The sequence below is a fragment of the Peromyscus californicus genome, unplaced genomic scaffold, assembly GCF_007827085.1.
Source record: "Peromyscus californicus insignis strain IS unplaced genomic scaffold, ASM782708v3 Scaffold_15__1_contigs__length_86483966, whole genome shotgun sequence".
NCBI classification, from domain to species: Eukaryota; Metazoa; Chordata; class Mammalia; order Rodentia; family Cricetidae; genus Peromyscus; species Peromyscus californicus.
The window spans coordinates 85,353,678-85,375,962 of record NW_026294447.1 but is presented as its reverse complement, the minus strand read 5'-3'; the positions used below and the strand labels follow the sequence as shown (position 1 = coordinate 85,375,962).

General features: G+C 46.0%; 1 protein-coding gene across 1 annotated transcript in view; it reads right to left on the bottom strand.

Annotated features, from left to right (window-relative positions):
* Positions 1–22,285, bottom strand: part of Pygl (glycogen phosphorylase L) — a 53,139-nt gene that overhangs the window by 7,185 nt on the left and 23,669 nt on the right. Inside the window, exons 2-13 of the mRNA XM_052738157.1 lie at positions 21,015–21,116; positions 18,601–18,679; positions 16,016–16,119; positions 12,103–12,234; positions 8,654–8,765; positions 7,814–7,896; positions 3,674–3,817; positions 3,143–3,235; positions 1,997–2,143; positions 1,511–1,674; positions 921–1,035; positions 105–206 (exon numbers count right to left, since the gene is read on the bottom strand). Of these exons, the coding sequence (XP_052594117.1) occupies positions 105–206; positions 921–1,035; positions 1,511–1,674; positions 1,997–2,143; positions 3,143–3,235; positions 3,674–3,817; positions 7,814–7,896; positions 8,654–8,765; positions 12,103–12,234; positions 16,016–16,119; positions 18,601–18,679; positions 21,015–21,116 (1,377 nt within the window). The remainder of the gene's footprint in view (positions 1–104; positions 207–920; positions 1,036–1,510; positions 1,675–1,996; positions 2,144–3,142; positions 3,236–3,673; positions 3,818–7,813; positions 7,897–8,653; positions 8,766–12,102; positions 12,235–16,015; positions 16,120–18,600; positions 18,680–21,014; positions 21,117–22,285) is intronic.

Genomic DNA, 22,285 nt, shown 5'->3' with positions numbered 1-22,285 from the left:
GAACAGAGTGCCCCCGCCCCTCAGTGGGAAGCCTTGGGTGTCTGCTGGAACCCACGGCCCTCAACTCCAAGGTGAGGGTGGAGAGCCCCATCCGGCACACTCACCTGCTTCACTTTGGCTATTTCCCGGAGGAAGATGTCATCGCTCACGAAGCTGTGGAGCTTCGTCAGCTGGCTCAGGTCCTTCACGTAGTCCTCTCCAATTTTCTACCGATGTAGAGGAAAAGGTGATCTTAATTTGAGATGGTAATCACACCCGTCACGTCAGGTTTTACCAGAGTGTATGGTAAGTGGTTCACACAATGGTCTGTTTCACTCACAAAAGAGGGTAGGCATCCTACGTGGGAAGAACTTTAAATATAAGAACTTTACACACAAGGGTGACCGAGAACCCAGGTTCTGTTATGTTTCGGAAGCTTCGTTATCCCATTACTCGTGGGCACCCTGTTCCATCCGTGGGTCACACAGACACTGTTGGCCGTGACCAGTTACACATAATTTGTGCAACCCTTGTTCAAAATAGAAGAATTTCAAGGTGGGGGCTGAAGGGATGGCTCAGTGGTTACGGGCGCATACTGCTCTTGGGGGGGGGCGGAACCTGACTTTGGTTGCTAGCACCCATATGGGGAGGCTCACCACTGGCTGTGATCCCAGCTTCAGGAGATATGACACCCTATTCTGCCCTCTAAGGGCACCTGCACCCATGTGCATATACCTTCCCATAAACACATAACTAAAATAATAATAATAATAATAATAATAATAATAATAATAATAATAAATAAAAATTTGCCCCTGCACAACAGCATGAGCCGCTTACTCGGAAGCCAGCCCGGCCACAGGTAGGGTGTGTGACACCCCTGTGACTTCATTTGCCGACCCCATCCCCACCGGCCTCCCCTCTCAAGCGCCTCCTTTTACCTCTGCTATCAGATCAGCCAGCCCTGGGTTGCAGAGCAGGAGCCAGCGCCTCGGGGTGATGCCGTTGGTTTTATTCTGGAACTTGTCTGGCTCCAGCTCGCTGAAGTCCTTGAACCTGGTGGAGACAGAAGAGACAAATGGCTGGCTCGCGCTGAAAGGGGCAGAGAGACCTACTTGCTGGGCAAAGGTCAGAGTTAGAGTCGGGGAGCCAAGCGGGGGCTCAGGAAAAGTAATCATCGAAGGTGAAGGGAGAGACTTGGCAGCGGCTAAGGCTGCCACTTAGATAGAAGAGACTCATTTGCAATTCAGAACAGCCGCCCCAGATCCAGCCACCTCCATCTGACTTCCTGGCTGTGACAGACACCAAGTTTTCAGCTGAACAGTTCATGTAAATCCAGAATTAGGGTGGTACAGAGAAGGCATTTTTGTTTTTGTTTTTGTTTTCTTAAGGAAGCAGTTCTCTATATACAAGACAATTCTTGAAAGCCTTTCCCAGGCCCTTTCTCATCTGGAAGCAAAACCCATGCTAACTGGCACCACTGCTTTCGAGGATCTGGGTTGGGCCCAGCAGCTCCAGTACGGTCACTCACACTTGGGTCTTCACGATGTCCGAGTGGATCTTTGCTACCCCATTCACCGCGTGGCAGCCCACGATGCAGAGATGGGCCATGTTGATCCTTTTGCCTCCTTCCTCTTCGATTAGAGACATCCTCCGCATGCGGTCGATGTCTTTAGGGAACAAGGCCACGATTCTCTAGTCAAAGGAAGACACAGATCTTGCTGGCCGCTGGGGTTTTAAAGCGGTCCCCAGAAGCCACTCCTGCCCCAAGCAAAAATCTCTGATGGAGGGTGAAGAGACCTTCAAAGAGGCAGAGTTAGCTGTGGAGATGCCAGCTCTCCATTTACACGCTCAAAAGCACGGGTTTACCAGAGCCCCACTCAGACTTCAACGCTTTCTTCAATGACTGGAAGATGCCAAGGCCTCATTTAGGAAGGGAGAACACGGTGGCGATCTTGGATACCATGTTCCTGAGCCGTATTCTCCTGAGAGGCAGGCGTCCTTCGGAATGACTTACATCTAAATGCTTCTGATTGATCTCATAAATGATCTGCAAGTGTCGAGGCAGCAGCTTCTCCACCAGTTCCACCGGCCAGCGCTCCAGTGCCTCCGGGAGCACCGTGTGGTTGGTATAGGCGAAGGTTTTCTTGGTGATCTCCCATGCCTGCAGGAAGAGAGGGTTGGTTTCTGTCCCTTCAGGGCATGCCCCCACAGAGCTAAGCACTTCTCTCAATGCCCGCTGTGGGCCACGGGTGTTTCTGAATGTGCACAGGTAGGCACACTCGACCCACTGAGTCTTCAAATGGTCCAGGTCACAGTATTTATACTTTATGTTTTCCAAGAAAGAAAAAGCTTTTTATAAAACTGTCTAGTAAGATATTAGACAGCATTCTGATAAAACCTTCTCCGTGATCACTATGTATCTTTTATTTATTAAATACTAAATACTCAAAGTTGGGGAACAGAACTTTAAGTAACATTTAGCAGATGCACAGGATGCTTAAAATTCTGCATTTTCAAAGAATGTTGAAAATGTCCCCAGGCTGGGGACATCACTCAGTCACTGAAGGGCTGATGCAGAAGCATGAGGACCTGAGTTTGGTCCCCAGCACCCCTATAAAACAACAAAAGCATGGGAATACAGAGACAAGAGGATCCCTGGGCTCACAGACCAACCTCCTAGCCTATGTGATGAGGTCCAGCCTAAGAGACTTTGTCTCAAAAAACGAGGTGGATGGCCCCAAGGAACAACACCCAAGGATGTCCCCCGGCCTCTACATACAAGCATGTGCACCCCACCCCCATACACATACAAATGCCGGCCCCCAAAGCTCGGGGGTGCTTTTAGTTAGCTGTCTTCTGGTCTAGAAAACTCAAATTTCAAATCATTTGAGAAACAAAGTATGTTCAACACAACATAATCCTTAATGTGGCTACTGGCCTGCCTCCTGCTGTGATATGGAGCTAGTTAGTCCTTAGTCTTATTTCCTGTGAAATGCTGAGGATAGAGACATGTTGGCATCGGGGCAAAATACACCCTTCAACTGTGAGAATCTAGCCACAGAAACCTATTTTGAATAGAAGAAACGAAGAAGCTTTTCAGGAGTCCCTCAACCTAGATATTCTGAATGGTTTCAAGATAAAGAAGCCAGGCTATCCAGACCTTAGACCAGGGCAGTTTTTCAATATCCACAAAAATCCTCATCAGCTCAGGGATGGCGAGTGCAGGGTGTGTGTCATTCAGCTGGATGGCTACCTGGGTAGAGAGAAGACATTGATGGGTGAATGACGGCCCAGGGTCTGGCTTCCTGTCCTCACCAACGTCTGGAAGAAGTGTTAAACCAGTGGTTCTCCACTGATGGTCCGCAACCCTTTTGGGGGTCGCATATCCGATATCCTGCATATCAGATTCTTACATCACAATTCACAATAGTAGCAAAATCACAGTTAGGAAGTAGTAATGAAATAATTTTAGAGTTAGGGGTCACCACGACATGAGGAACTGTGCTAAAGGGTCGCAGCCTTAGGAAGGATGAGAACCATGGCTGACCAAACAAAGCTCCCGCTTCCTGGGAAATGTTTGAATGAAACATGTACTCTGCCTGCCTGACATTCTAACCGCTCGGAGACAGTAGCTCGGATGGACGTCCCCCCCGTGGGCCTCGCCTACTACGGCCACAGTCTGACCACTCACCTGATCTGGAAAGGCGTCGAACACGGTCCCCACACCATCCTTGGAGCCAAACTTCGAGGCCTTGAAGCGTCGGATGACATCCTGCAGGGTCGCAGCCACCACGAAGTACTCCTGCTTCAGCCTCAGCTCCTTCCCTTCAAAAAACTTCAAGCCAGGGACACTGAGTGAGAGGGGGGTCGTGGTGGAGCCGTGACCAAAATGTGGCCAGTCTCCCCTGCCTAGGGAACATTAAGGAACCGAGAGGAGGCCCGGTGAATGAAGAAATATCAACTTCTGCTTCCCCAAAAACCTGTCCAAATGACAGGCAAGAGCTTTTGGGAGGGTGTTCAGATACAAGATAAAGAGGCTGGGAGAGACCAGAGTAACACTTTGGTTTTGTTTTTAAAATAAATTTGATATAGTTTTTTTTTAAGGATCTATTTTTGTTTTTAATTTAATCGTGTGTGTGTGTGTGTGTGTGTGTGTGTGTGCAGTACCCTCAGAGACCAGAAGGGGGCATCAGATTCCCTGGAGTTAGAGTTACAGGTGGTGTAACCTGACTGTGGTTGACAGGAAGAGAACTCCAGTCCTTTGCAAGAGCAGCCATTAACTGTTGGGCCATCCCTTCAGCCCCGTCACCCCTTATGAAGGTGAGAAATAGGCAGATGAGTGGAAATCGAGTCAGAAGACCCAAGAAGCCAACTCTTGCCCTGGTGGTAGAGAGGAGCCATGAGGCACTTTGGTTTGTATATCAGAGCTCTCCCACTGGGAGTGGGGGGTGCTCAGAAATCGGCAGCACTAACTCCTTTGAATGTAGGGGTGCAGATGGAGAGAAAGGTCATGTGAGAGCTGCCTAACAGACAGCTGACCTTGGACCTCAAGAAATCCTGCCATTGAGCCATTTCCTTTCCCAACTCAGACAGAAGCAAGACTTGTAGGAGATGGTACGTCTCCAGTGAAGGGCACAGCTAAGGCCGGGTGCCAATGACCTCTTACGGACAACTGTGGCGAGTGGGCAGTGAGTGAAAGTTGATATACGGAGTGTTGAGAAGCTTGAGTCTTCTCCCAAGTAAACTGCAGAACACAGACAGCTGCTGTTGATTCCACCAGAATCAAGTGACTATGTACACAAACTAACCCGATCAAAACTACGCTGTACTTCTCAGCAACAGCAAAACTGGCAGGCAAAATGAGCAGAATCTGTTCCGTATCCAGGCAAACTACCAGTGTGGTCAGGACGCAAATGCTTCCGGAGACCCACAAGGTCTCAAGAAGATTCAGCTCACAAATGCCTGTCCCCAGGAGGTCTGGAAGAATGTCTACAAGAAATGGTGAGCCAACCCAGAACTGAAAGACACAAGAACTGAGAAGCAATGGCCTCAGTTGGGAGGTGGGTACAAGCCCCTGAATGGTGAAGAGTGACATGTATTTATACTCGGCAAACACCAAGTGGGGAGCCCAGTGAAGACTATGGTACTCATACTGAGAGAACCGGATGGGAAACATATTTCTGTGATAGGAGGAGTAGATATGAGAACATGAGGCTTATGCTTGTGTTTAGTAGTGTGTGTGTGTGGGGGGGGGGGGTGTCAAACAATTGTGGGCATGGAAAAATCAGAAAGTAGCAATAACTTCGTGTTATTACTTCACAGTTTTAACTACACGGAAATGGACGGCTGCTTGCCTTTCCAAATGTGTCTTTCCAAACATGTCTATGCACAACAAATATAAGAGAAATTACATTTAGTCATTAAACTTGTCTGGGGTAATAGTAACAATGAGACTTTCTAGATGGTAGAGTTACAAATTTTTTTCACTTTCTTCATTTTATATAGCTTAATTTTTTTTCCCTAAGGGCACATATCACTGTACAATTTACAATGAAGATATTGTAAAAATAATAAAAAGCACTATGGCTCTGCTTATGTTGAAATCAAATGTCTTTTAATCCAGAGAACTGTTCAAGTCCTAGCAATGAAATTGTTAATTAAACATGATCTCTGTCTTTAGTGGCGGGGAGATGGAAGTGAGAACAATTTCTTTAAAAATTGTAAGGCACTGTATTTTGGAAATCTGGATAGTCCAGTAATTCTTGATTTGAGTCCTAAAGATGAATCAGGATTTGTGAGATAAACACAGAGGAACAGAGGAGTTTTTGGAGGTGCTTGACTGGGCTGGGAGGGGTAGGGTGGTCACTTTAGTGCCCCTGGACCCTCACTGCTGGGCAAGGTCATGGGAGACGAGTCAGAGTACTGTGACCAATTTGGGAGGAAGTCAGGGATTCCTCCAACTCTATGTCTACCTGGCACGTGATCAGAAGCCTCTCACAGCCTTAAGCAGGGCACACAGCTCACTAGAATAGGAGTGAGGAGAGCAGCAAGATTCTTGGAAGAAAGGCTGAAGTCTGAACATGAGTTTGGGCCATATTTAAAAAGAAAAATGAATTTGTTTCATAAAGTAATGTTTTGAACCCACTCTGAAAAAAAACAAAGCAATACCAAGAAAATATCTTGAGGGCTACTTTAACCAAAAGTCCTGTCTTTTTTTAAATCTTATGCTAATATTACACCATGCTGATTTCTATAGATGAGTATTTCCAGGTCAAGTCAGGTTTGGTTCTGACAGAAGGTAGCCCCGCCCAGTTACAGAATTCTGCAGGCCTGGGGTTGGCCAGTGGAAGACTGCGGACTTGGATGCGTTCTTAGTCTGACTATCAAAGGGAACAATCTTTTGCTCTTGAGTTAGTGACTTCTCTGAAATGTACTGACAGAACTGGGTCTTTTTCCAAAAGAAAAACAACATATAGCATTAGGTTCCGGAAAGTGTTGCATCAAATCCATCTACTTCTCCTTCCTCCCCTCTCAGAGTCTGCGATTCACCAAGCAAACATCCAGTCTAAATTGCATCCTGGTCCCTAGAGTCCCCGGTTTCTACCATCACTGTGAAGCAGAGTACTAATCTGGTTGCCTCTCAAAGTACTTTCAGGAAGAATCATTACATCTTCAAGAACACGATTTTAACCACAGACAAACTGGAGTTACATATGCTTAAGTCAACGAAGGATTTGTAGTGGCTGCTGCACACTAGTTCCCCACAGCAAGCAAACACCAAGTTGTTAAGCTGGTCATACTGGTACACATCTGTAATCCCAACACTCGGGGGCAAAGGCCGGAGGATCCTTGAGAGTTCAAGTCTAGCCTGGCTTATTTAGTGAGCTCCAGGCCATCCCGGGCTGGATAAGAGATCCCGTCTCACGAACAAAACAAAGAGCTGGTGAGAAGGCCCAGTGGGTAAAGCGCCTGTGGTGAGAATGTGGAGACCTGAGTGTAAATCCCCAGAATGCCTGAAAGCGGGGAATGGGAGGGGACTGTAATCTCAGTGCTCTGACAGGTATGGGAGTAGAGACAGGAGAATAGCTCGTGGGCTATCCTGGTATACAGAGCAGTGGACAACAATAACTAGAGAGGAAAAACCAAAACCAAAACCAAAACCAAACAAAACCACCTCATCTCAAAACAGGCAGAAGGCAAGACCGGTATCCAAAGTTATTCTCTGGCCTCCACCTATATGTCATGGTTCATGCATGCTTGCACATACACAGACAGACAGAAAGACAGACACAGCTTTTAGAATAGCAGTAGGATAACCCGATGTAGGAAAAACTCAAGGATCCAAGCTAGTGGCAGAAAAGGCAGACATTAGCCCATGGGTCTGATCTTAGGCCCACCATGACCTCCCCGAGCCTGGGGCCAGAAAGCCAGGAAGAGCCAGGTGAGCACTGGAGGAGACCAGGAAGGGAGTCTCCCCAATTCTAACGTAGCCAATGAAGCTTCTATCGGGAAACAAACCAGGCTTTCTTAGCATTCCATTCATCTTTGATATCCAGGTTCTGTTTTGAAACACATCTGTGGATCTTCCCAGTTGATGGGGCCACTGATCAAAGCAAAATACCAAATTTGACCTCGTGAATTGCACAGCTTTGTTTTCCTTACTTGATTGAGAGGGGAACGTGACAGAAGGGACGCAGCTTATTCTGCACACATGTTTCACAGGCTGGCGCCCAACATGGGGCTCAAACCCGTGACCCTGAGATTAAGAGTTTCATGCTCTACTAGAGAGGTTCTGGGAAGTAAGTGTCTAAGCTGGCCCTGCATCACTCACATTATCATTGGGGTAGAGCACTCTGGAGATATTCTCGGCCAGGTTCCGATCCAGCACAGCCTGAATGTAGTCTCCAACATTAACTGAAAGGAATGTAGAAAAACCATAAATAGACAAGCCAGCCACTGTTGGAGCAAGTCCCTTGATCTCATCTGATGTCCCACCATGCACAATTCCTAAGATTTCTAAAAATCTAAAAGGGTTTCAATAAACTTTAACACTGGCCTTCCCAGGAGAGTTCAAGGCCAGACTGAAGTTTGGCTTTAAAAAATATCTTCCATACTTGCAGCAAAAAAAACCAAACAAACCAAAAAACAAAACAAAACAAAACAAAACAAAAAAAACCCAACCAGTTTAGTCAGGCATGGTGGGTGGTACATGCCTTTAATCCCAGCACTCAGGAAGCAGAGCCAGGGGGATCTCTATGTGTTCAAGCACCAGCCTGATCTACATAGCAAGTTCCAAACCAGCCAAGGCTACTTAGTGACACCCTGTCTCCACAAACAAACAAACAAACAAACAAACAAACAAATAAAGCCTTCTCAGTCACTGAAGATCAAAGATCAGGAACTCAAAGCTTTTTTTTTTTCTTTCTTTTTTTTTGGTTTTGCGAGACAGGGTTTCTCTGTGCAGTTTTGCGCCTTTCCTGGAACTCACTTTGTAGACCAGGCTAGCCTCGAACTCACAGAGATCCGCCTGCCTCTGCCTCCCGAGTGCTGGGATTAAAGGCGTGCGCCACCACCGCCCGGCTTCAAGGCTTGTTTCTTAGCCTCAATTTGTCTTTAACTAGCCATCATTATGCAGTGCACACAAAGAGAGCAGAGACCAGGCTGTACGTACAGTCTTGGAGGTTAAAGTCATTTGGTGCTCGAGCTGACCAGAGGCGCATAGTGTTCACAGTGTTGTTCATGTACCCAGGCACGGGGGTGTCATAAGGCAGAGCCAGGACCACCTGTGGGATTAAACACCAGCAGTTGCACACAGTTTCTCAGATTTGATGATGGAAGCTGAGCAATGCCTGAAGGCTCCAATGGCACTCTATTCCTGAGAGCATCACATATTCAAATTGTGTAAGTCAGAACCAAGAGGTGTATCTCAGGACCAAAGGGAGTATTGGAGGTCATGGTACTGCTGATCTCTCATAATATTTCTAAGCTGAATTCCCATGGGCTCCTTGCCCCAAAGGAGGGACACTGTGTTGTGGGATAGTCTTTGTGTACACTGTGAAGATGTCTCTTTACCAAAGCACTTTCTGATTGGTTTACTAAAGAGCTGAATGGCCAATAGCTAGGCAGGAAGAGGTTAGGTGGGACTTCTGGGAGAGAGAGGAACTCGGAGATGAATCTAGGCCAGAGAGAGATGCCAGTGAGACATGGGGGGAGTTGGGCATACAAAATGAATGAGGGGTAAGAGCCACATGGCAGAACATAGATTAATAGAAACAGGCTAATTTAAGGTTTAAGAGTTAGTTGGGGGAAAGCCTAAGCGAAAGGCCAAGCTTTTATAAGTAACAAGTCTCTGTGTCGTTATTTGGAGGCTGATGGTCCCGACAAGAACTGCTACAACACTGGAACGGACTGCTGTAGTATTAGTGGTAGAAAAGGGTTTGAGATAATAAACCACGGTGCATCAGCAAATGAGCACACATGAATGTGACCCACTGAAGGGCAGTAGCAGTCAGGGCAGGCTCTGTGTAGGTCACTCAATGACCTGATGTCAAATATGCTAAAATTCGACAGAACAGGAACGTGACGGAGGTACATCACACGAGGCATCTCAAATGTCATGCTAGCCGGCTTTTTTGATGTTGAAAAAGCTGTTTTGGTGACTCCTGCCAAGTCAGGTGATAGTTAGCTGAATTGGGTCCAAGATGCCAGCTGTGGAAAATCTAGAACCGTCTTTGTGACAGCCATTCAGACAGACGGATGGGAAGTGAACTGTTTCATGGGGGCATTTAAAATTCACATGAAAAATGACCCATTTTCATTCCTTGTCTCATCGAGGTTCAAGGGGGGAGAGAACAGCAGGATGATTGCACGGGACGATATGATACATCACTTGGTCCAGCCCGCGCACTGTGCCCTTGACGCGATAAATCACCCTTACTTGAATGTCTTTCGCGAAGAAGTGAAGGTCTTTGCAGAATTTTTTTAAGCACGTTGTCACCCATCAGGAGGTGTCATTCGTAGACTGGGCATGGCTCTGGGTTTAGACAAGGCTTGCCCTCCTGCTCCTTCCCAGCGTTACAGAGGCAGTCCAAGGAACACCCAGCTTGGATCTCCTTTCAGGGACTTCCGAGAGGACTTGTCCCCTCACAGTTCACCCCAAGGCTGTATGTCATCTCTGGGATGCACCAACATGTTTGAAACACTACAGCATTTCCAAACAGGTATGCTCTAATCCCTCAGCACGACCACTTGCTCAGCGGCAGTGCTTCAGCCTAACACTTTTCTGAGAACTCTTCCTTCTGCTTCTCCTTCACAGGCGGCCCCCTGTACCATGCGGACCTCCCACTTCTTCCTGCTGCTCCTCCTCTTCCTCTTTCCTAGCTTTGCTCCCACCCATCACTAGCCCAGCTAATTCCCTCCGGTATCCGCTTCCCTGCGGGTCTGAGTTACACAACAGCAGATAAACAGTTTGGCCTGTTGGAAGTTGTTCCCTGCATGCTCAGAGCGTGTCTGCCCTCATGCTGGCTGACCTCATCAGCTACGGATGTGGGGCTGATCCAGGTGATGACTCTCTCACCCATAAAGTCCTGCAGGGCTTCGGCCAGCTCATGTACAGCATCTCTGGCCCACAACCTTGCTTCTCTAGACATAGAGTCAAGTACTTTGTAATCGAATTTCTGGATTCGCCATGGAAATACCCAAACTGGCTCAGCACCAGGCCCCCTAGCACAAATAGAACACTTCTGGGAGTGGTTGTGTAAGCTGTATAACTCTGCACAGATCAGAAGCTAATGAAGTTGTGGGTACCAAACTCTACCCTACATACTAGTTTAATAACAAACAAGCGTGAGATTTCTTAGAGTGAATTCACTGGTCTGTTTATAGTTCACACGACAGCGTTTATGACCAAGTGCAGCTTAGATTGTGGCCAGACATGAAAAAGAAAATAAACAAAGCAGGAACTTACCTTTATGTCAACGTGCTAGTCTACACCCTATGTCATTTTATGTGTTAGTTCCTTACCTGTCCCTTGATGTGCCATGTAAGTTCACATTCAGATAGGAAACATTTTTTTTAAAGTCTTATTTTTCTGAACTTTGAATATCTCTCTAAGGATTAGCAAAATAAACCGGTAGTTAAAAAAGAAATCAGCTATAAGCCAGGCATGCTGAAACATGCTAAGACATTTCACATGGAAGGGCATTATTTCAGTTGGTTCTGAGGAATGACTAGGATAAACACCAGCTGAGACCACTTTTATTAAGCAAATAAACCAAGTGAAGCTGTGCTGATTGAACGAGGCAACCCAGTGGAGAATAGGGTCATTCGCCAGAAAACACGACAACACAGAATCGTAGATGCCAAAGGACTCGATAGGATTCCGTGACAGGGCCGTATGCAAACTGAATGGTGGGAAAAGACTCGTTCCGGAGGAAATACCCTTGAAGAAACAGCAGCATCACTTTTTTAGAGGTGATGACGGATCGCAGATCCAGCACCGTACACTGACTGCGCCGTGAGCTGAAGCCTCGGCCATCTTTTGAAAACTACACTACTGAAATGTCCAGTGACGGGCCGAGCAAAAGCATTTAAAATTATCCTACTTTGGTATCAACAATATTTATAAAACCAGAGAAACAAAACATCCAGAGAGGTAATCGGCGAAGCACTATCGAGCTGATTAATATCTGATCAAGCTGATCGCAAAATGACCCTGGTACATCAGTTAACCTTGGGGAAGTCACTTTCCTCTTGGCTTTAGTGCCCTTATCTCCTAAAGGAACTGCAGCATGAAGAGGAGAAGCATGCTTATTAACACAATTTCACTCTGCTATTGGATGCACAAGACATCATTCTTTTTCTTTCTTTTTTGGGGGATGGTGGTGGTTGAAACATGGTTTCTCTACATAGCCCTGGCTATTCCGGAACACTGTAGTTCAGGCGGGCCTCAAACTCATAGAGATTCATCTGCCTCTGCTTCCCGAATGCTAGGATTAAAGGCGTGTATGCGCCACTACGCCTGGCTGACCCTTCATTCTTGATGTCGTGTGGTGCCGCACACTGTGTGCTCAGTGGAGTGCCCACTGTGCGGCGACGCATGTCCCGAGAACACCTGCTCACCTGGGTGTCGACCCACTTTGTCCCCGACTGGGTGTGTTCGACTCTTCCATAGAAGTGCACAGGCAGCATGAACTCAGGGCGAGCCTTCTCCCAGGGGTTCCCATGTCGGAGCCAATCATCAGCCTCTTCTACCTGGAAACAGGCGTGGCTTAGAATTCACTCTTCAGGAGACATGGTCCTAGCCCTTCAGTTACACCACAGCACAAATGTCTTTTACAGACACTCAGGAGTCCTGCTTTGGAAAGGAAGTCCGCCAGGTCTTCCAACCTCATCTCGTCTTGGTTACTGACATCCTAAGACAACGACAGCGCTCACTGACAATGACATGCGTCTTACGTGTCTTAGTCTGTCTGATTCTCACAGCAACCCCAGAGGAGGAAACTATGACTTCCATCTTTTCAGAGATGAGGAAATATGACAGCTGGAGGTCACACAGAAGGAAGATGATAGAGCTAAGATACCTTCAGTTCTATGACTCAGAGCCCATGCCTTCACATCTAGGGAGGTCTTCTAGGAAGGCTAACCATTGAGTTTCTGGACCACATGGTCCAACATGAAGTTTTCAGTCAAGATTCTGGTGCCTGGAATGTACAAATTGAGCTAAGAAATGCTTCTTAGAGACCTCTCTCTTACTACATCTCTTTCCAATTCAGGTACAGAGAATTTCATAGTCTTTGCTCATCTTAATCCTTATGGAATTTTGACTTGGTAACAAACTATCCATTATGATTCATTTTGAAGATGCCCTACACTAAAAAGTAAGGAACTCATTTTATTAACAATTTCAACTTCCCACAAGTTTGGATGTTAATCTGTTGCAAACTGTTTCTTACAAAAAAATTAAAACCAGAGCTCTCTTTAGGGTGTTTGGGATATCAAATTAATTTTAAGCAATCAAGAAGACTAAAAAAAGTAACACCACTGTATCAAGGAGGTGTGTTTAATTAAATAATTAAGCAAACACTACCCATCATTTGTGAAGTTTTCCAGCTGATAAGAAGCTTCCAGGTAAAGCACATGCTGAGCAAGCTTGAGAACCTTAGTTGGGATCCCCAGCATCCACGTATAAGCCAGACACGGGGTGAGCATCTGTAATCCCAGCATTGTGTGGAAGAGTGTGGAGACAACGGATCCAGGATTGGCTATTCAGCCAAACTAGCCAAATCACTGAGCTCCAGGTTCACTGAGACTCTGTCTCAAAACATAAGGTCAAACCGGGCAGTGGTGGTGCATGCCTTTAATCCCAGCACTTGGGAGGCAGAAGCAGGTGGATCTCTGTGAGTTAGGCCATCCTGGTCTACAGAGTGAGTTCCAGGACAGAAAGAGCTCTACAGAGAAACCCTGTCTTGAAAAACCAAAACCAAATCAAACCAAAACAGAAACCTAAGAAAAGAAAGTCTTAAACAGCCTGGGACGCAGTGAGTACCACACAGTCTACTTTCCAGGGCAGAGGATGAGTGTATGAGTCATTTGGTGATGTGGTATTGAAATGTCGGCCATACTGAAAAACCCCTGTGAAGCCCAGTGTTCAGCAAGGAACTCCAGTTACTTCTTCACTGGGAAAAGAAATCAACTCTTTCATTTCTACAGCCTTTCATGTTTATAAAGCACACATCTCCTATGAAATATGAGACATATAGAGGAACAAATGGAAGATAATAAACACTCCCTGAGACCCCATGTTCCAAAGGTAATTAATGTCGAGGCTTTGGTATATGTTCTTTCCTTTCCTTTTTTTTTTAAAGATTTGTTTATTTATTTACTTATTAAAAGTGTGTGTGTGTGTGTGTGTGTGTGTGTGTGTGTGTGTGTGTGTGTGTGTGATGCATGGGTATCACATGCATACAGGAGCCCGTGGAGGCCTGGAGAAGGAGTAAGATCCCTTGGAACTGGAGTTACAGGTGGCTGTAAGCGTCCACATGAACGGGCCCTGGCTCCTCTGCAAGACCACCAAGAGTGTTAATCTTAACCCCCAGCCACATCTCCTGCTCCTGAGGTATTTTCCTTCCTGAAGCACTTTCTCTCCAACCTCACCTGGACAGTTGTAGTCTGTCCAGATTCCTTTCCTCCCCAAACAACATAAATGATTTTCTATTTTAATAAAACCACTCAAGCATGCAGTAGCGATGGTTAGATTCACGTTTTATCTCAGAGCACCCCACTTTTATGGGGGCTACTCTCCTGTTCCCAAGAGCCTATTTGTGTGCCCGCTGCATGTCCTCAGAGTAACTCTATGGAGTCGGCATCCACTGTGAGGATGAAGACAGAGGGGAGGTAACATAATCAAGGTGGCATGCTTTCTATGAGGAGCGGAAATTAGATCTCAAGCAGGAGTTAGTGTCTGAGTTCTTCCAGTCCATGTTGCCTCACAATTTTTATTTACTTAGAGCTAGGTTAAAAATAGACCACACTTTGTCCTCAGCAAAATTTGGAATTTTGCTTACAGCTTACATGTCTTTCAGACTCCGTTTCCAGTAGCCTTCTTCCTAAACTTTGTTTTCCACCCAGTGTTCACACCCAATCTTTTAGTTCCTTCCTTCCTTGGTGACAAGTACTGGGGGAGGGGAAAGCGGACCTCAGGGCCCCCAACCTTATTTACCCTCGATAAATCTGCTCCATTTCCTTATCCAGCCCAACCCATGAACTCTCTCTGCTGTTAGACCCCCAAGTGTGGGCATGCTTACAGAGCTCAGCTTTCTGGAAATGCAGTTTACATATTTTTATCAATGGTGTGTATGTGAAACACAGAAAGGAAGTGGGCACAGTCTATACTTAAGATCAGGGTAAACTCCAGAGTGGCCTTGACCAAAGACTCAAAAAGCTATGAGAGATGAAAGAAACCAATACCTGAGATCTAAAATGGTATAACCACAGTCGTCTGGGTGGATTTGTGCACATTGATATAGAGCAGAGTATTAAATATGTGTCAGGTTTATTAACAGCCAACAAGATTCCCTAATCTTATTGTATAAAAGGACGTTCTGCTCACGGTATCTTATAAGACAGTCATGCGCAGGAGGGCAAGACTCACATGCACACAAGAATACTGAATGAGGACCCAGACATCTGCAGACACTGACCCCTGTTGACCAACAGTACGATCTGAGGAAACCACTCAGTCTTTCTGTGCTGCCAACTGCCTAACCCACAAGCCTTCTTTTGCATTTCTGTAAGCTTCGAGACGAAATGTTGCACATGTCAGCCATCCACAGTCAGTCAGGGCTCCGTGGTCAATTTTTCAGAGTTCCCTGTGAGGCCTCACTCTCAATGCAGCAAAGCCCAAGACCCTACCCTGCTCCCAGGAATGATGGCAGTCACTCCAACTCTGTGAGCATTCACTATAGAGCCTCATGGATGATTTATTGAAGATCAATTTTCTTTCTTTTTTTTTTAAAAAAGATTTATTTGTTTATTTATTTATTTAGTGTGCACTGGTGTTTTGCCTGTATATACTCTGGGTAAGGGTGTCAGATCCTCTGGAACAGGAGTTACAGACAGCTGTGAGCCGCCATGTGGGTGCTGGGAATTGAACCCGGGTCCTTTGGAAGAACAGCCAGTGCTCTTACCACTGAGCCATCTCTCCAGCCCTGAAGACTGTTTTTCTCATCCATCACACAAGAGGCATATATACTGCTATTGCTCTCCTTCTGTAGACGGCACAGTTGACAGTCAAAGAGGTTAAGAAATGGGCCATGGGCCAGCTAGTGAGAGCCAGGTACTATACCAGGCCTCCTGGATCTGGGGTAAACGGCACTGACAGGCTCTCAGCTCAGGCAACTTGTCCACCGTCGTCAGCCGAATGCCAGAGAAATCAGTGGTGGGCTACAGGGAAGGTGCTCTGCACCTCGGCCGGAGCACAGAGAGCGAGCTCCTGAGGAGTCAGGTAAAAATCAGGAAAAGGTGGTTTGCATACCTGCCATCCGTCCCGGATCTTCTGATTGAAGATCCCATATTCATAGCGGATGCCGTAGCCATAGGCTGCGAGTCCCAGGGTTGCCATGGAGTCCAGGAAGCAGGCTGAATTCGACCATGTGAACAAAAAGACAGCATCAGCAAGTGTAACATCAATGCTAAGCCTTTCTTTTAAAAACCTGAGGCCATACAACAGTCTTCTATAGGAAACTGTCAGTACACTCCAAAGGGTTACATTAATTTGACTGTCCCTCTTGGGAATTTGAGCTGTCATGGGATGAGGAAACCTAGAGTAGGAATTCAAACTGGAAGGCTACAACTCACACCGTAAGGGTCCGTGTTAGGTTCATAGCCTAACTCTAAGACAAAGCCATAAACACGAAGCCCTAAGCCTAGAGTAAGCCTGACATGACCAGTCCCTGCTTTGTCTGACCAGTGGCTGTTCTGGCATTCCCTAGGTCCTGACGAGTTCATCCTTAGAGCCTGAGCAGGTGGGGTTCTGACTTTCACAGTCAGGGAAGAGACTAAGGCATCTGAGAATTACTCAGCCTCGGTTGCTGCTCTGTTTTCTGACCTTCCCGAATAGCAAAGGAGTGTTTGCTATTGCTTGTTTTGGCTCTTTTGGGAAGCCCGCCACCCAGCTCCCAAATAAATCACACACGAAGGCTTATTCTTACTTATGAATGTTCAGCCTTAGCTTGGCTTATTTCTAGCCAGTTTTCCTTATCTTAAATTATCCCGTCTACCTTTTGCCTCTGGGCTTTTTCCATTCTCTTACTTTCGTAAATCTTACTCTTACTCCGTGGCTTGCTGGTTGTGTAGCTGGGTGGCTAGCCCCTGATGTCCCCCGCTTCTCTGGCTCTTTCTAGATCTCTTCACTCCTCCATCTCTCTCCTATATATTCTCTCTGCCTGCCAGCTCTGCTTATCCTTTCTCCTGCCTTGCTATTGGCTGTTTGGTTCATTATATCATCAGGTGTTTTAGGCAGGCACAGTAACACGGCTTCACAGAGTTAAACCAATGCAACATAAACAAAAGTAACACACCTTAAAATATTCTACTACAAAGGAGCAAGGCCATTAATGGCAGGTCCAGAGCAGAGTGAACAGTGCTAGCCAATATCGAAGAGCTTGGGTTTTACATAAAAGCAAAGCAGACCAATTCTATTCTTAGAGAGGCTTTCCACTCACTCAAGCTGTCACCCTCCCTATGGCCCAGGCAACCTGGGGAATCCTCAGATGAGTAACGTCACAGGCTGATGGCAATCAGCCACACTAGAGCACACTGTCGGTAATACTGAAAGGTTTCCATAAAATGAAACGGATGCAAATGACTTCCCAGTAACCTGAGAGGGGATGCCAAACTAAGAGACTTTAAAGAAACATGGTAGCATCCCCTCTGACTGCCTCCTTTAAAGCCATGCTCCTCCCTGGGAGTCGTCAGGTACATTTAACATTTAAACTCTACTTCGTATTTGAATCCAGACTCTCCCTACGTCTCTCTCTATACATCACTCAAATAAGACTTAGTTTTTTAAGAATATAGATGGCACCGCTCTGTATGGGTTCTAATGGAACTTGCTTTGCTTTGAGCGCGGTGATTCACGAGGCAAGTTCATCAATCAAGTCTGTCTACACGGGTAGGCTACTTTCAGTGCAGTTTTAGAAGCAGCACTGTAACAACGCTTTCCTCTTGTTTTGCCTGGGTTCTTGTGCACACGTTGCGTTTGTTGTTTGCTTGGGAGAAACTCTCCCGAGGAGTGGAAATGCTTGGTTATAGGGTGTGATGCGGAATATCAGGTCAACCAGGATCTAGAACAGCTCAAGAGACAACTCTCTGGATATGCCTGTGTGGGATTCTCTTCATTAGTTGAGGTGGGAAATCCTACCCTGAGGGACCCTGAACTGTATAAACAGGAAAAAGCTGGCTGAGCATGAATGTTGACTTTCTTCTGCTTCCTGATGCAGGCACATGTGACCAGCTGCCTCAGGCGCCTGTTACCGTGACTTTCTCATTGTGCCTTGGAACTCTGAGCAAAACTAAACCCTCCCCTTCCTTAAACTGCTGGATATTTTGTTGCAGCAAGTGGAGCTAGTTTTATATTTTAAATATTTTTTTCTCTGTTTGCTGAAAAGCCATTCCTCAAAGAAAGCAAGGAACTCAGTTTGTATGCCTACGAAAAGAGGTCTATTAATGACATCATTGTCCGCCAGCCAATCAAAACATCAAACTGTAGCGTGGAAGGCGAGACTTAGAATTTATGGGAATTGACCAGCCTTGAACAAACAGCAGTGAAGTAAATGGGTGACTTTGGAAACCCTTGAGTGAACAGGAAGGATCTGGTTAGCTCCGGGGTTTAAGCAATGTCTGAAAAGGCTTTAAGCAACATCTCTTTTCTTCAGGTTCTCTCCTCTCTGTGGAGTTGGTCAGCCCACAGTGGGAGGTCAAGACCAAATACATCAACAGAGGAGCTGTGCTTTCTCCTTCCTCTAAGAAGCTAGCTGGCTCTTCTAAGCATGGCTGTGTATGGCACCCGGGAAGGCATGGATCACCCAGACAGTGTAACACATTCCGGCTGTCACTTACCAGCAAGCCTCCCTAGACCACCGTTGCCGAGCCCAGCATCTTCTTCAATTTCTTCTAACTCCTCCATGTCCAATCCAAGCTGAGGAGAAAGGAGAACAATATTGGACTCGGATACACACGCAGGCCACTCCAGAGACAACAGCCACTTCCTAAAGTACTGGCCAGGCATCAGGGTGAGCTGTGTGCTGGATCTGGCGTCAGGTGGCTTGAGGTTTGTTCTGGCATATTGACTGCAGAAGCCGGCAACTGCTGGTGCCAGTGGTTCAAGATGGAATAGCCAGGCATGGAGAAGCATGAATCCTAGATGTCCACTGTGGACCATGCCACTTCTTGATATTGACCCTTAGCTAGGCTGCTAAATCCCCCTTGTAAAAATGTAGAGGATTGCCGAGCAGTGGTGGCGCACATCTTTAATCCCAGCACTCGGGAGGCAGAGGCAAGCAGATCTCTGTGAGTTCGAGGCCAGCCTGGTCTCCAGAGCGAGATCCAGGACAGTCCCCAAAACTACACAGAGAAACCCTGTCTCAAAAAACCAAAAAAGAAAAAAAATGTAAAGGATGAAAGTACATACCTAATTTAGGGTTGGGAGTCAAATGATATTGTATAAACAAAGCAATAGCATTAGTTTTGGGTAGATATGTCATATGTTAGATATTATTACTTGAAAAAAATATGGGGTCAGTGAGATGGCTCGGTGGGGACAGCCATCTGTCTCTACTTGGGGACAGTTTCTAGCTCCCTTCTCCAAAGTGCTGGGGATCACACTCCTGAAGCCACTAACACTGGGTCCCATCAGAGTTCTGCAGCACAGGGTATGCTGTACACCACTTATTTTGTGAGGAAACTGATGTTCTCATAAACCCAGTGGCCTGTTTCCTGTGGACTGCACGATAATCTCACCCAGCCTGACTAAAGGGTAGTCTGCTGTGAAACAGCGGTGTCCTTATCTGAAAGTCAATACCCCACCCCTCTCCTCCCCTTCCTCTCCCCATGTGCTTGTGTAGGACAGAGGACAACTTTGAGTCAATGCTATTCTCCCACCATATAGATCTCAGGGCTTGAACTCAGGTCACCAAGCTTGGCTGCAGGCACCTTTACCTTGGATAGCTTTTCATGGGAAATTAATTTCAATATTGAAAACATATGCATAAGAAGGAACTGCCTAAAGTGATGGCCCCATTTTCTCTGAGCCACTTTTCAGGACCCTTACCCTTCTACCCCATTACTTCCTTATGTAAGTGTTGATTAATTTGGTCTCACAGGAACTCAAACACGGCTCTGCATCATTTCACAAAGAAGGGGCTTTTGAATTTGCTCCCTGGTTACTAGGAATTGCTGGATCCTTATGCAGCCAATGGTGCATGCTAACTAGCACTCATGATTTTGAAAAGTTGCAAAGTGGAAAATTGGGAAGAAACTCTAAACCTTGACCATACAGAAGCAGGTCATGTGTACATGCAACGCCAAGGAAGGTATGCAATTGCTTTTGCTAGTATTAGGGGAAGTGAATAAAGGGAAGTGGAGGAGAGCTGAAGAGGTTCTTTGGCAGGAAGTGCTCTACCTAACCCACATGATGGATGCTAGCCCTCAGTGATAAGTAGCAAGCCACACTAGGGACCATCACAGCCCTGGGAAAAGGAGAATTCTGACTCATGTGTCATTTAGACTTGCCTTTGTAAATATACGCTCCTCCCTTTGGTCACATCAGAATGGTTTTGGTGGAGAGACACCTGAGGGAAGGGCTGGATGTGTCCATATAAACAAATGAGCAAGTTAGGACTGCCTTAAGAGGAAAGTGCGTTTCACATCTCATCAGACAAGATAGAAACATGACAATGGATTTTCAAAAGCTTAGCATTTTTACGTTGTCTGATATGTGAATAACTGTCAAGCTTTGATCATTTCTTAAAAGGTAGACAGGAGCCTAATGTAAGGCTTGTAATTCTCATAAGGAAAACTTTTAAAAGGTTCATTTTAAAAACGTGACTTGTTTCAGAAAAATTATGCAAGACTTTGATTGCAAAATGAAATCCTCATGTCTGATAACCCATTCTCTAATTTTCCTTTTCCCTCTGTCCTGCAGACCAGGCTGGCCTTGAACTGAGAGATCCACCTGTTTCTGCCTTCCCAGTGCTGAGATTAAAGGCTTGTGTCACTACACCCAGACCTCTGGTCTCCAACTTGTGTTTATTTCTCATTGTTCGTAATAGCCCTATTCAAAGAAGCAACTTGTGAGAATGTGAATGCTGTGTGTGTGTGTGCGTGTGCGTGTGCATGTGCATGTGTGTGTGCGTGTGCATGTGCATGTGCGTGTGCGTGTGCATGTGCATGTGCGTGTGTGTGTGTGTGTGTGTGTGTTAAAGCGAACCTGAAATGTAGAAAAAGAAGTTGTCGGAAACATGAGAACAGCATACCTGGTAGATGGCCTCATCACAGGCGTTTTGTAAGCCAAGGTTGATCATGGTGTTCTGTAACGTTCGGCCCATGTAAAATTCCAGAGAGAGGTAATAAACCCTCTGAAATGAAGAGAGGAAAGGTCATCACTCTTCTACGAGGTCAACCATACTTGTCAAGACACAAAGAAATGCAAATCCACGTAAGACCACCAAGAGAAAAGCATCAGTTCTTGGGCTCCTGTAGTCACCTGATGGGATGCATGACAAGTGTCCCCCACTGCCAGCATGAGGAAACCATGCTATACTCTATTCTTGGCAAAGTAGCTTGGTATCTTCTATCCTCAGGATGAAAGAGACCAACTGGAGTCAATGTTTTGTTTTGTTTTCCCTGTTCATTCCATGAATAAAACATGTTTTAGACAAACAAGTTGGACTGCCTTTCATCATCACTCTTCACTTTCAGGGTCAGGTGGGTTGGTTCTGCCCTTGCCATCTAAGAAACACACAGACTAGCTCCCACATCCTCTGTGGCTAGAGGATAGTCCCCCTTCACTGACTACTCGTCTTTAGAATGAAGATGCCCCAGGAAGTCCAGGTAGCAGTTCTTCTAGCAAGAAGACTCCCCAAGGCTTATTAGCGTTTGTGTTTGAGGAGATGGTAAAGTTCCCTATGGACTTAGAAACTATTTGCCTTTGGCATGGGAAAAGCCAGGTAAATATGAGCAGGGTCAGAAGTGAGAGGTACAAAGTTCAGACCTGCCCCAAACTGTTTTGAATGCAAGCATAGATGGCTAATTTAAAGGAATGGAAGATGGAGTGAGGGCAGCACCCTGTCAGGACACTTGGCCTCTGTGTCAGCTACCCTGTTCTCCAAAGGACACAGGACAAAACAGTAAGAGACTGTTCAAGTCACTTCAAAATTTAGGTGCTCCCCATTTCCACAGGATAAGAAGAATCAAAAATAAAAGTATTTGGGCAACCCAATAAATAATAATGATGATGATGATGATGATGATGATGATGATGATGATGATAGAGTTCATGTAACAGATAACTATTACATCAACTTAGAAATTTCACTCTTTCTCACTTTCATTTTATGAAACAATTGAATTGTGAACCTTCACAAACACAGTCAACGTTGTGTCCTGCCTGGGCATCTAATACTGCTGTCCAGAGCACAGCATTTTTGTCCAGCGTCTTTGAATGTTTATGGGGGAAATTTCTGGGTCCTTGCCAGCTCATCAGATAGATGCCTATGCATGTTAGTGAAAGGCATCTTTCTGGGGC